General features: G+C 35.2%; 1 protein-coding gene across 1 annotated transcript in view; it reads right to left on the bottom strand.

Annotated features, from left to right (window-relative positions):
- The window catches only part of LOC139890371 (uncharacterized), a 43,827-nt gene extending 29,316 nt beyond the window's left edge, over nt 1-14,511 (bottom strand). Inside the window, exons 1-4 of the mRNA XM_071873259.1 lie at nt 14,405-14,511; nt 13,688-13,832; nt 13,333-13,554; nt 13,186-13,245 (exon numbers count right to left, since the gene is read on the bottom strand). Coding sequence (XP_071729360.1) covers nt 13,186-13,245; nt 13,333-13,554; nt 13,688-13,832; nt 14,405-14,511 — 534 coding nt within the window. The remainder of the gene's footprint in view (nt 1-13,185; nt 13,246-13,332; nt 13,555-13,687; nt 13,833-14,404) is intronic.
- Between the last annotated feature and the right edge of the window lie 1,055 nt (nt 14,512-15,566).

Here is a 15,566-nt window from a genome sequence, read left to right as displayed (position 1 = left end):
TTATATACAAATCATATCCTAGCTAACTTATATTGTATCATACATGTATTCTAATATATTATGTAATCTTGGGATACCATAGACACGTATGCAAATGTTTTGACATATCATATCGACCCATGTATATATATTATTTGGAACAACCATAGACACTCTATATGCAGTAATGTTTGAGTTAGCTATATAGGGTTGAGGTTAATTCTAAAAATATATATACTATGAGTTGTGATCTAGCCTGAGATGTGTATACACTGGGTCATGGATTGATTCAAGATAATATATATCAATTTATTTATGTACATCTAACTATGGACAACTAGTTGTAGGTTACTAACGAGGACAACTGACTTAATAAACTTAAAACATCAAAATGTATTAAAAGTGTTGTAAATATATTTTGAACATACTTTGATATATATGTACATATTTCTTATAGGTTCATGAATCGACCAGTGGCCAAGTCTTACTCCCGATGAAGTAAAAATCTGTGAAAGTGAGTTATAGTCCCACTTTTAAAATCTAATATTTTGGGATGAGAATACATGCAGTTTTATAAATGTTTTACGAAATAGACACAAGTAAATGAAACTACATTATATGGGTGAATGATCGAAGCCGAATATGCCCCTTTTGCTTGGTAACCTAAGAATTAGTAAACCGATCTACTAATTGACGCGAATCCTAAAGATAGATCTATTGGGCCTAACGAACCCAATCCAAAGTACCGGATGCTTTAGTATTTCGAATTCGTTTTTATCATGTCTGAAGGATTTCCCGGAATGATAGGGGATATTCTTATATGCATCTTGTTAATGTCGGTTACCAGGTGTTCACCATATGAATGATTTTTATCTCTATGTATGGGATGTATATTGAAATATGAAATCTTGTGGTCTATTATTATGATTTGATAATATATAGGTTAAACCTATAACTCACCAACATTTTTGTTGATGTTTTAAGCATGTTTATTCTCAGGTGATTATTAAGAGCTTCCGCTGTTGCATACTAAAATAAGGACAAGATTTGGAGTCTATGCTTGTATGATATTATGTAAAAACTGCATTCAAGAAACTTATTTTTGATGTAATATATTATTATTGTAAACCATTATGTAATGGTCGTGTGTAAATGGTATATTTTAGATTATCATTATTTGATAATCTACGTAATACTTTTTAAACCTTTATAGATAAAATAAAGGTTATGGTTGTTTTAAAAATGAATGCAGTCTTTGAAAAACGTCTCATATAGAGGTCAAAACCTCGCAACGAAATCAATTAATATGGAACGTTTATAATCAATATGAACGGGACATTTCAGTTAGTATCCGAGCATTGGTCTTAGAGAACCAGAAAATTGCATTAGTGTGTCTTACCGAGTTTGTTAGGATGCATTAGTGAGTCTGGACTTCGACCGTGTTTTTCTTCAAAAACGATTGCTTAACACTTTTGTTGGAAACTATATGTTATTAACATGTAAATATTATGTGATATATTAACCTCTTAATGTGTTTAATATTGTGTGATAGATGTCTACCACTAGTACAAATACCATCGACTCACCTAATAATAATGAAGAGTAGAATATACTTTGGGAAGATTCACAAATTCCCGAAGAGGAACCGGAAGAAGAGGAACCGGAAGAAGAGGAACCAGAAGAGGAGGAACTGGAAGAGGAGGAACCGGAAGAAGAAGAGGTTCCGGAGGAAGAAATATTGATACCTATAGTAAATCGATTAAATAAAAGAAAATCCTCAAGCAACGGACCAAAGTTAATAACGGTCAATGGTGTTTCCGCCGAGGAAGCAAAATATTGGGAAGATTACCAATTTTCCGATGAATCGGATCCCGATGAGGATTCCGATGATGTTATAGAAATTACCTCGACCCAATTTAATAAAGTGAAAGAAAATAATAAGGGAAAAGGTATAAAAATAGAGAAACCCGATTCCAACCCCGATGAACTTTATATGTATCGGTAACATCCGTATTTCCTAAAATGTAACAATGACCCGGGAACCTCTAAACCACCAGGTTTTTCTAAACCATTGTGGAAAACGACGGCTCGTATTAGTGGAACACCATATATTCCTAGAAAATTTGGAAAACGAACCAAGTTCGAAGAAGAAGAAACCAGTGATTCAGATTAGAGGGTTGTAATCATGTTGTGTATTATATGTATTGTAGTGTGCTTGTACTTTTATGTTCTATGTAAAAATTGCTTGTATTGTTTGTTAATTATCTTTTACGAATCTAATCCTTGTTTATTTTACAGTATAAAAACAAAATGGACGTTAAGGGTAGACAACCGAATATTTTAGAAGATCTACCAGAGGATATGATTGAGGAAATCTTGTCTAGAGTCGGTCAGAATTCATCAGCACAATTAATTATGGCAAAATTAACTTGTCAAACATTTGAAAGACTTTCCAGAAATGCCTTAGTTTATAAAAGGCTTTCCTTTGATATGTGGGGTATAACACATTGGGGAGACCGTAAGTTACGCCGTGTTTTCTTTAAAGCATTAAATGCGGGGAACCCAAATGCAATTTTACGCTACGGATTAAGAACCTATTTTGACTCAACATATCCCAACATAGGATTTCATGAATTAGAAAGAGCTTCTAACATACAACATAAAGAAGCATGTTATGCTTACGGGTTAGTGATGTTCGCTTCTTACCAAAGTGAGAAAAAGAACATCAGATTGCAACTTTTAAATAAAACCTTCCCACAAGTGACGGATTCAGTAGTTGGGGTGAGAAACAAGGTTTTTAGATTATTACGGGGCTGTTGGACATTACGTAACCCTCATCCTTTTGACGACATTACAACATGCTGCCTAGCCAATGGTCATAATGGTTATTTTCTACAAGACCAAGGATGGGAAGTCGTCTTAGTAAAACCAGAATGCATGACTTATTTCTGGACTTATGAACTACGTGTCTTTATTTTCTTTGCTAAACAACTTGCGTATTAACTAGGTTTATCTTCAAAAACTGTCCTGTATCAAAGTGTACTATATTTCATGTTATATGTAATATAGCGAAGTTGTAAGTTTGAAGAATATTTGTATGTGATATATTATTATAATAAGTTTTTCATATGGAATTGTAGTAGTTGAATTGTATATTAGCTACTAAGTATGAACTTAACGGGTAGGTAGTACCCGAATTTAAACTTATAAAACGCTAATATGAAGAAAAAGCTTTTATAAATGAGTTCATATTATGCTACGAAATACTATTGACTACTCTTAATATTCTGTATGATTAACTCGTTTCAGTTGGCTATTTTAAAGGAAATGACACCGACTACACGACACACCATGAATATGAGCGAAGAGGAATTTCGTACCTTTCTTGCTGCAAACATAGCCGCAGTACAGGCTGCGCTACATACCAACAATAACTCTGAATCTAGCAATGCAGCTAACGGCGCAAGAAATCGTGTAGGACGCTCCTACAAAGAATTCACTGCCTGCAAACCTTTGGAATTTGATGGAACCGAAGGACCAATTGGATTGAAACGGTGGACCGAGAAAGTCGAATCGGTGTTTGCCATAAGTAAGTGTACTGAAGAGGACAAAGTTAAGTACGCTACGCATACCTTCACAGGTACTGCGTTAACGTGGTGGAACACCTATCTTGAACAGGTAGGACAAAATGCTGCTTACGCACTACCGTGGTCAGCATTCAAGCAATTGATGAACGAGCAGTACCGTCCTAGAAACGAAGTCAATAAACTCAAGGCAGAACTTAGAGAGTTACGAACACAAGGGTTCGACGTTACCACATATGAGCGACGATTCACAGAGTTGTGCCTATTGTGTCCGGGAGCATTCGAAGATGAAGAAGAGAAGATCGAAGCATTTGTAAAAGGGTTACCAGTAAGGATTCAAGAAGATGTGAGTTCACACGAGCCCGCTTCTATACAGAAGGCAAGTCAAATGGCTCATAAACTCATAAATCAGATAGAGGGAAGAATTAAAGAGCAGGCGGCCGAAGAAGCCAACACGAAATAACTCAAGAGGAAGTGGGAGGAAAACGGTGACAAGAGTCACCAGTACAACAACAACAACAACAATTACAACCACAATCGCAACAACTATCCCAACAACCACAACAACAATCGTAACAATAACCACAATCCTAACAATAACTACAACAAACATCCTAACAACAACAACAACTACAACAACCATTTCAACAACAATAACAACCCCAACAACAACCTCAATAACAACAACGGCAACAAAAACCAAAAACAGCCATGTCATAGGTGTGAAGAAAATCATCAGGGGTTTTGCACGACATTTTGCAACAGGTGTAAAAGAAATGGTCATAGTGCGACAAAGTGTGAGGTCTACGGACCAAAGTTTAACAGAACTAAAGAAACAAATAGTGTCGGAACAAGTAATGCCGGAACGAATAGTGTCGGAGCAAGTAATACCAACGCTGTTTGTTATAAATATGGAAAACCAGGCCACATTATTAGAAATTTCCCGAATCAGGGGAATACTAATGGGCAGGGCCGTGGAAGAGTTTTCAATATTAATGTGGCAGAAGCACAGGAAGGCCCGGAGCTTGTTACGGGTACGTTTCTTATTGACGATAAATCTGCTTATTTTTTATTTGATTCAGGTGCGGATAGAAGCTATATGAGTAGAGAATTGTGTGCTAAATTAAGTTGCCCATTAACGCCTTTGGATAATAAATTTTTACTCGAATTAGCAAATGGTAAATTAATTTCAGCAGATAATATATGTCGGGATAGAGAAATTAAACTGGGAGATGAAACGTTTAAGATTAATTTAATACCAGTCGAGTTAGGGAGTTTTGATGTAATAATTGGCATGGACTGGTTGAAGAAGGTAAGAGAAGAGGTCGTTTGTTACAAAAATGCGATTCGCATTGGTGTACAGAGAAAAGAACAACGCGAAGTTAAATCTTATTAGTAGTTTGAAGGTGCAAAAACTAATAAGAAAAGGTTGTTACGTCATTATAGCACACATCGAGGAAGTTAAACCTGAAGAAAAGAACATCAGTGATGTTCCCGTCGCAAAAGAATTTCCCGATGTATTTTCGAAAGAATTACCGGGATTACCCCCACATCGATCCGTTGAATTTCAAATAGACCTTGTACCAGGAGCTGCGCCAATAGCTCGTGCTCCATACAGACTCGTACCCAGCGAAATGAAAGAATTACAAAGTCAGTTACAGGAACTTTTAGAGCGTGGTTTCATTCGACCAAGTACATCACCATGGGGAGCTCCTGTTCTGTTTGTCAAGAAGAAAGATGGTACATTCAGGTTGGTATCGACTACCGAGAGTTGAACAAACTTACCATCAAGAACCGTTACCCATTACCGAGAATCGACGACTTATTTGATCAACTACAAGGCTCGTCGGTTTATTCGAAGATCGATTTACGTTCTGGATATCACCAAATGCGGGTGAAAGAGGATGACATTCCGAAGACTACTTTTAGGACGCGTTACGGTCATTACGAGTTTATGGTTATGCCGTTTAGATTGGCTAACGCACCAGCTGTGTTCATGGACCTCATGAACCGAGTGTGTGGGCCATATCTTGACAAGTTTGTCATTGTTTTCATCGATGACATACTTATTTACTCGAAGAATGATCAAGAGCATGAAGAACATTTGAGAAAAGTGCTAGAGTTGTTGAGAAAAGAAAAACTGTACTCTAAGTTTTCAAAGTGTGCATTTTGGTTGGAAGAAGTTCAATTCCCCGGTCATATAGTGAACAAAGAAGGTATTCAGGTGGATCCAGCAAAGATTGAAACCGTTGAAAAGTGGAAAACCCCGAAAACTCCGAAACACATACGCCAATTTTTAGGGCTAGCTGGTTATTACAGGAGATTCATCCAAGATTTTTCCAAAATAGCAAAACCCTTGACTGCATTAACGTATAAAGGGAGGAAATTTGAATGGAAGGATGAACAAGAAAAAGCGTTTCAATTGTTGAAGAAAAAGTTAACTACGGCATCTATATTGTCATTACCTGAAGGGAATGATGATTTTGTGATATATTGTGACGCCTCAAAGCAAGGTCTCGGTTGTGTATTAATGCAACGAATGAAAGTAATTGCTTATGAGTATAGACAATTGAAGATTCACGAGCAGAATTATACGACGCATGATTTGGAATTAGGCGCGGTTGTTTTTGCATTAAAGACTTGGAGGCACTACTTATATGGGGTCATAAGTATTATATATACCGACCACAAAAGTCTTCAACACATATTTAATCAGAAACAACTGAACATGAGGCAGCGCAGATGGATTGAATTGTTGAATGATTACAACTTTGAGATTCGTTATCACCCGGGGAAGGCAAATGTGGTAGCCGAGTAAAAGCTATGAATATAATGATTCACACTAACATATTCGAGTAAAAGCTATGAATATAATGATTCACACTAACCTTACTACTCAAATAAAGGAGGCGCAATAAGGAGTTTTAAAAGAGGGAAACTTAAAGGATGAAATACACAAAGGATCGGAGAAGCATCTTAATATTCGGGAAGATGGAACCCGGTATAGGGCTGAAAGAATTTGCGTACCAAAATTTGGAGATATGAGAGAAATGGTACTTAGAGAAGCTCATAAAACCAGATACTCAATACATCGTGGAACGGGGAAGATGTACAAGGATCTCAAGAAACATTTTTGGTGGCCAGGTATGAAAGCCGATGTTGCTAAATACGTAGGAGAATGTTTGACGTGTTCTAAGGTCAAAGCGAAGCATCGGAAACCATCAGGTCTACTTCAATAAACCGAAATCCCGGAATGGAAATGGGAAAACATTACCATGGATTTCATCACTAAATTGCCAAGGACTGCAAGTGGTTTTGATACTATTTGGGTAACAGTTGATCGTCTCACCAAATCAGCACACTTCCTGCCAATAAGAGAAGATGACAAGATGGAGAAGTTAGCACGACTGTATTTGAAGGAAGTAGTCTCCAGACATGGAATACCAATCTCTATTATCTCTGATAGGGATGGCAGATTTATTTCAAGATTCTGGCAGACATTACAGCAAGCATTAGGAACTCGTCTAGACATGAGTACTGCCTATCATCCACAAACTAATGGGCAGAGCGAAAAGACGATACAAATGCTTGAAGACATGCTACGAGCATTGTTATTGATTTCGGAAACAGTTGGGATCGACATCTACCATTAGCAGAATTTTCCTACAACAACAGCTACCATTCAAGCATTGAGATGGCGCCGTTTGAAGCACTTTATGGTAGAAAGTGCAGGTCTCCAATTTGTTGGAGTGAAGTGGGGGATAGACAGATTACGGGTCCAGAGATAATACAAGAAACTACCGAGAAGATCATCCAAATTCAACAACGGTTGAAAACCGCCCAAAGTCGACAAAAGAGCTACGCCGACATTAAAAGAAAAGATATAGAATTTGAAATTGGAGAGATGGTCATGCTTAAGGTTGCACCTTAGAAAGGCGTTTTTCGATTTGGTAAACGAGGGAAATTAAATCCAAGGTATATAGGACCATTCAAGATTATTGATCGTGTCGGATCAGTAGCTTACCGACTTGAATTACCACAACAACTCGCGGCTGTACATAACACTTTCCACGTCTCAAATTTGAAGAAATGTTTTTCTAAAGAAGATCTCACTATTCCGTTAGACAAAATCCAAATCAACAAAAAACTTCAATTCGTCGAAGAACCCGTCGAAATAATGGATCGTGAGGTTAAAAGACTTAAGCAAAATAAGATACCAATTGTTAAAGTTCGATGGAATTCTCATAGAGGACCCAAGTTCACCTGGGAACAAGAAGATCAGATGAAGAAGAAATACCCGCACTTATTTCCATAAGATACGTCAACACCTCCAACTGCTTAAAATTTCGGGACGAAATTTATTTAACGGGTAGGTACTGTAGTGACCCAAACTTTTCCATGTTTATATATATTAAATGAAATTATTATTTACATGATTAAGTGTTTCCAACATGTTAAGCAATCAAACTTGTTAAGACTTGATTAATTGAAATAGGTTTCATATAGACAATTGACCACCCAAGTTGACCGGTGATTCACGAACGATTAAAACTTGTAAAAACTATATGATGACATATATATGATTATATATATAGTTAACATGATATTATGATAAGTAAGTATCTCATTAGGTATTTTAACAATGAGTTATATACATAAAATTGAGTTTATTGAATTAAGAAACTCGAAACGATATATATAACGATTATCGTTATAACAACGCCTTACTAAATACATATTAATCATATTAAGATATTGATACACTATGTTTAATCATGATAAATTATAAGTAAACATGTCATTAAGTGTATTAACAATGAACTACATATGTAAAAACAAGACTACTAACTTAATGATTTCGAAACGAGACATATATGTAACGATTATCGTTGTAACAACATTTAACTGTATATATATCATAATAAGATATATTAATATATCATAATATCATGATAATGTAATAATTTAACATCTCTTTAGATATAATAAACAGTGGGTTAACAACATTTAATAAGATCGTTAACCTAAAGGTTTCAAAACAACATTTACATCTAACGACTAACGATGACTTAACGACTCAGTTAAAATGTATATACATGTAGTGTTTTAATATGTATTCATACACTTTTGAAAGACTTCAAAACACTTATCAAAATACTTCTACTTAACAAAAATGCTTACAATTACATCCTCGTTCAATTTCATCAACAATTCTACTCGTATGCACCCGTATTCGTACTCGTACAATACACAGCTTTTAGATGTATGTACTATTGGTATATACACTCTAATTATCAGCTCTTAGAAGCCCATGTGAGTCACCTAACACATGTGGGAACCATAATTTGGCAACTAGCATGAAATATCTCATAAAATTACAAAAACATTAGTAATCATTCATGACTTATTTACATGTAAACAAAATTACACATCCTTTATATCTAATCCATATACCAACGACCAAAAACACCTAAAAACACTTTCATTCTTCAATTTTCTTCATGTAAGTGATCTCTCTCAAGTTCTATCTTCAAGTTCTAAGTGTTCTTCATAAATTCGATAAGTTCTAGTTTCATAAAATCAATAATACTTCTAAGTTTGCTAGCTTACTTCCAATCTTGTAAAGTGATCATCCAACCTCAAGAAATCTTTCTTATTTACAGTAAGATATCTTTCTAATACAAGGTAATACTCATATTCAAACTTTGATTCAATTTCTATAACTATAACAATCTTATTTCGAGTGGAAATCTTACTTGAACTTGTTTTCGTGTCATGATTCTGCTTCAAGAACTTTCAAGCCATCCAAGGATCCTTTGAAGCTAGATCTATTTTTCTCATTTCCAGTAGGTTTATCCACAAAACCTGAGGTAGTAATGATGTTCATAACATCATTTGATTCGTATATATAAAACTACCTTATTCGAAGGTTTAAACTTGAAATCACTAGAACAAAAGTTAATTCTTCTAACTTGACTTTTAAAATCAACTAAAACATGTTCTATATCTATATGATATGCTAACTTAATGATTTAAAACCTGGAAACACGAAAAACACCGTAAAACCGGACATACGTCGTCGTAGTAACACCGCGGGCTGTTTTGGGTTTGTTAATTAAAAACTATGATAAACTTTGATTTAAAAGTTGTTCTTATGGGAAAATTATTTTTATTATGAACATGAAACTATATCCAAAAATCATGGTTAAACTCAAAGTGGAAGTATATTTTTCAAAATGGTCATCAAGACGTCATTTTTTCGACTGAAATGACTACCTCTTACAAAAATGACTTGTAACTTATATTTCCCACTATAAACCTATAATTTTTCTATTTAGATTCATAAAATAGAGTTCAATATGAAACCACGGCAATTTGATTCACTCAAAACGGATTTAAAACGAAGAAGTAATGGGTAAAACAAGATTGGATATTTTTTGATTGTTGTAGCTACGGGAAATATTGTAACAATTATATACAAATCATATCCTAGCTAACTTTATTGTATTATACATATATTCTAATATATTATGTAATCTTGGGATACCATAGACACGTATGCAAATGTTTTGACATATCATATCGACCCATGTATATATATTATTTGGAACAACTATAGACACTCTATATGCATTAATGTTTGAGTTAGCTATACAGGGTTGAGGTTGATTCCAAAAATATATATACTTTGAGTTGTGATCTAGCCTGAGACGTGTATACACTGGGTCGTTGATTGATTCAAGATAATATATATCAATTTATTTATGTACATCTAACTATGGACAACTAGTTGTAGGTTACTAACGAGGACGGCTGACTTAATAAACTTAAAACATCAAAATGTATTAAAAGTGTTGTAAATATATTTTGAATATACTTTGATATATATGTACATATTTGTTATAGGTTCGTGAATCGACCAGTGGCCAAGTCTTACTCCCGACGAAGTAAAAATCTGTGAAAGTGAGTTATAGTCCCACTTTTAAAATCTAATATTTTGGGATGAGAATACATGCAGTTTTATAAATGTTTTACGAAATAGACATAAGTAAATGAAACTGCATTATATGGGTGAATGATCGAAGCCGAATATGCCCCTTTTGCTTGGTAACCTAAGAATTAGTAAACCGATCTACTAATTGACGCGAATCCTAAAGATAGATCTATTGGGCCTAACGAACCCCATCCAAAGTACCGGATGCTTTAGTAATTCGAATTCGTTTTTATCATGTCCGAAGGATTTCCCGGAATGATAGGGGATATTCTTATATGCATCTTGTTAATGTCGGTTACCAGGTGTTCACCATATGAATGATTTTTATCTCTATGTATGGGATGTATATTGAAATATGAAATCTAGTGGTCTATTATTATGATTTGATAATATATAGGTTAAACCTATAACTCACCAACATTTTTGTTGACGTTTTAAGCATGTTTATTCTCAGGTGATTATTAAGAGCTTCCGCTGTTGCATACTAAAATAAGGACAAGATTTGGAGTCCATGTTTGTATGATATTATGTAAAAACTGCATTCAAGAAACTTATTTTTGATGTAATATATTCTTATTGTAAACCATTATGTAATGGTCGTGTGTAAACGGTATATTTTAGATTATCATTATTTGATAATCTACGTAATGCTTTTTAAACCTTTATAGATAAAATAAAGGTTATGGTTGTTTTAAAAATGAATGCAGTCTTTGAAAAATGTCTCATATAGAGGTCAAAACCTCGCAACGAAATCAATTAATATGGAACGTTTATAATCAATATGAACGGGACATTTCATTTGCAGCCGACTAAATGATTCCGGTAGCTTGCATTCTTGTCCGGGCTGAAACTTCTTGTAGCGTCCCGGCTAACCCTTGTCCGATACGTTCATAAGTGACCTTCTGATCAGGTTGCTAAGATGAGTCCGGGAAGATGTCCTTTGTCCATGGTGATTTATGACGGGTGTACTCTGGCCGGGATGCTACTAATTGATTATAGGATATATGATTATAGAAGTGCACTTCTATCTCTTTATACTGACTAATAGGACAACAGCTTTGTCATATATTGATGGAGCACGGAAGTTGCATATAGTATGAGCAAAGGTGTACTAGAGCAATCCGTTTTCATTAAATATGAACTGTTAGATTAGAATTTGAATCTGGCAAAAAACAAACCCGAGAAAAAAATAAGGTACAATCAGTTATTGAATTTTTTTCTTCAAAAAGTGGACTTAACGCTCTAGAAGTAGGTCTCACCTGTAACAAATGACCTCTTTTTAGAATATAATTAAAACTTATTTTGTGTTCCTCTTCATTAATGTTTGCTTCTTGGTTCATTGTTTTTGTTTTATTTACATGAAGTACCTACTAATAACAAATATACAGAAAAGACAGTCTTGGTGCTACTTGGGAATTCGTAGGCTTTCTTCTTCGTTTTAATCCACCTTGACATGAGTAAGTGTTAAGATGATCTCATGTATGTAAATTTAGTAAACATCTATCCTATTTTTCTTGCAATATAGAGGTAACAAAATGGACTTTTAAATCATAACAAATTATCTGGTAGACCTACTCAAAGGTAAATGGGTTAAAATTCCGAGAGCTGCAAACTACCACAAGTATAACTATGGTGATGAGTTCGAGTCTCGCTCTGCCCATCCTATTAATTAATCTTCCTGAAATATGGATATTCAGATTGACCTCAGGGGGGTTTTCTCCCGGATCCATTCAGTATTCAAACCCTGTCCGCCTGCCCCTCGGGATGGTTAAAGGATCGGGTTCCTGTAATGCGCGTGTGTGTGCAAATGACGAGTGTCGTTGAAATAAATGATACATTGATGCAAAGCTTGCCGTTAAAAAAAAATTCAGGTGACCAACTGCAATTGCTGAGGAGCTGGGAAGACTACTAGCTAGGAATGGGTGTAAATATGTACCCATCATTAATTCTTCTTGGCAATCACAAGAATCAGGTAGTTGCAGCCCTCAGGTAATCGTGTTTAGTAGGATTACAAAATGGGCGGGTCTGTGGTGGGTTTGGCAATGTTTCATATGGTTCAGATTGACATTTAATATTTTATTATGGGCCTAAAGGGGCAAGGGAACAATGCAATGACAAAAGCCATCCAAACCCATATATTGTTCCCCATGGATGTGAGGTAAAACATCTTGAGTTTGATTTTCAGCCTGAAGTCAATCCCGAGTTTGAATTTGGTGAGAGAGACAAGGCCATAATTGGACTTCAACAAACTTCACCATTACAAGAATTATGTCTCGAACTGGAGTTTTATAATTCTTAGTGGTCAAAGCGCATTGAATGACCCAGTTCGTTTAAGCAAGCTTATAGAAGTTGTTGATCTATTAAATTTCAACCCGATCTTGTACATCACTGTGGGTTAACGCCAGAAAAATTACCCAAACTGGTTGAAAAGAATCCGAAGCGTGCTTAATTGTTAGTCATACATTCAAACTCATATGAGATTTCAGAGTGTTACACTGTGCTTCTAAAGATGGTCATGAGTTGTCAATCGTGAGAAGTCATTACCTGGCAGTTGAGTTGCCTATTGAATTCATTCATCTTTACCTAAGTGGGTGCATGTTGCCATGTGAGAAGGTAAAGGATGCATACCCACATAAGAAAATTGTTAGGCTGGTGTATCTCTTCATCCAACTTTTGATAAGGAATTAGCTAAATAAGATTGAGGACATTCCTTATCAAAAGCCAGATGAAGAGATAGATATATCAGCCTAACAATTCTCTTCATGCGCCATTCACCTTCTGACATAGCAACATGCACCCGTTTAAGTAGAAATGAATGAATTCCATTGGCAACTCAACTGCCTGAGTTAGGCATGTAATGACTTCTAACGGTTGACGACTCATGCCAATCTTTGAAAGCATCGTGTAATACTCAGGAATCTCACATGAATTTGTAAGTTTGACTAACAATTGAGCAGTTATCAACGGATTCTTTTCAACCGGTTTGGGAAATTTTTGCTGGTGTTAACCCGCAATGTTTAACAGATCAACAACTTTTATCGGCTTGTTTAGACGAATTGGGTCACATTCAATGCTTTGCCCATTAGGATTTAAAAGGCTCGACCACACAGCTCTCTACGAGACATAGAACTTGTAATGGTGAAGTTTGTTGAAGTTCGATTATGGCATTGTCTCGCTCACCAGATCCAGTGTTGGAATAGACTTCAAGTTGAAAATCAAAATCAAACTGAGGTTTAACGATATATTGCTCTGGATGGTGTTTCTCATTGAACTTTCTGAAATACGGAAAAAAGTATAATTATTAATGCGATAATAGAACGTAATTACTTGCATTCTCATTACTAGTGGTAAAGCCCGTGCGTTGCTCAGGTTTGTTCAGCTCTAATATGTATAAACTCATGTCGAAATTAGAAAAAAAGACAACGATTGTTTATTGGAACAAAGAACATATAAAAGAAGGTTGTAGCTACATATCAAGAATAAAGATTGCACCTACATATCAAGAAGTGAATGATCTAAAACCTTCAAAAATTGCATCATAGAAAAAAATCAGATCACTAACATCACTAACAGTTACCATAAAAAGCTCAAATGATATTACATAAAAATCCCGTGCGTTGCATAGGTTTCTAATATGTATAAATTCATGTCGAGATTAGAAAAAAAAAAGACAGTAATTGTTTATTGGAAAAAAGTACATATAAAAGAAGGTTGTAGCTACGTATCAAGAAAGAAGATTGCACCTACATATCAAGAAGTGAATGATCTTTAACCTTCAAAAATTGCATCATAGAAAGAAAAAAAAAAGATCACTAACAATTACCATAAAAAGTTCAAATGATATTACATAACTATATCATGACAGTGGTCATGCCATTGTGTTTTAGCATTGACAGTACCGCAGACCACATGTTCATCCATCATTTCCTGGATTAGAGAATGTCTTTGGTCCATCTTTAGGATGCAGGTAACTGTTAGAAATAAAAAGACAGCAAGATTAACTTTTACAAAAAGGGAAACATACCTTTATTTTTTCCATGATATTGTCATATAGCCGTTAGGCTATTCTCTGTATAAGTTTAGCTTTCATCTTCCAAATGTAAAAACTCAATTAAGTGAAAATATTCAATACTCAAGCAAAATACAATTACAATTCTTATTTTAACATGGCATCAGAGCTTGTGTTGATGATCTAAATCATTCAATCACAGCAATTTAAATCATTTGCCTATTTTTTTTCGTTTGAGTGGTTATCATGGCAGAACATGACAGCCAAACTCAACTCATTACAGAATTAACTAGCCAATTGGCTAGAATTCTCCAAACCAACAATGAAAATCAATCACAAAGGCATCCTGATTCTTTAAAAATCAGTGTTACCCTTAACAACTCAAATTATTCATTATGGTCTCGTATGATCAAGGTTGCCATCGGAGGTAAATCCGAGGCCCTCCTCAATCATTTAACCGAAGATCCACCATCAACCAACAACCAGAAGTGGAACCAGGAAGACTTGGTGGTATTTTCATGGATCATTCAAAATATAGAGCCACAAATTGCAAGCAATCTGACCCAGTTCCCTACAGCAAAAACCTTATGGAATGCCCTCATTACAACCTACAGTTCTGGTAAAGACAAACTCCAAACCTTTGATTTACATGTTAAAGCTAATAATATCAGGCAAGATGGTAAATCAACCGAAGAACTGTGGTTGAAATTGCAAGGAATCTGGGGTGAAATCGACACAAGGGATCCAAATCCCATGGAACATCCGAATGATATTGTCAAATATAACAACATCAGGTCAGAACAAAAACTTTTCCAGTTTTTAAATTCTTTAGATCATAAACATGACAATATCAAACGTGAGTTATTAAGAACCGATCCATTACCCACTGTCGAAGGAGCTTATGCTGCCATTCGAAAAGAAAATGCACACCAATTTATATTTAATAATAAAACGGATGCCTTTACCCAATCTGGCATAGCCACTGGTCTGGTAGCACCGG

This window comes from Rutidosis leptorrhynchoides, chromosome 2, assembly GCF_046630445.1.
Source record: "Rutidosis leptorrhynchoides isolate AG116_Rl617_1_P2 chromosome 2, CSIRO_AGI_Rlap_v1, whole genome shotgun sequence".
NCBI classification, from domain to species: domain Eukaryota; kingdom Viridiplantae; phylum Streptophyta; class Magnoliopsida; order Asterales; family Asteraceae; genus Rutidosis; species Rutidosis leptorrhynchoides.
The sequence above is the reverse complement of the archived record's forward strand: the minus strand, read 5'-3'. Positions and strand labels throughout refer to the sequence as shown.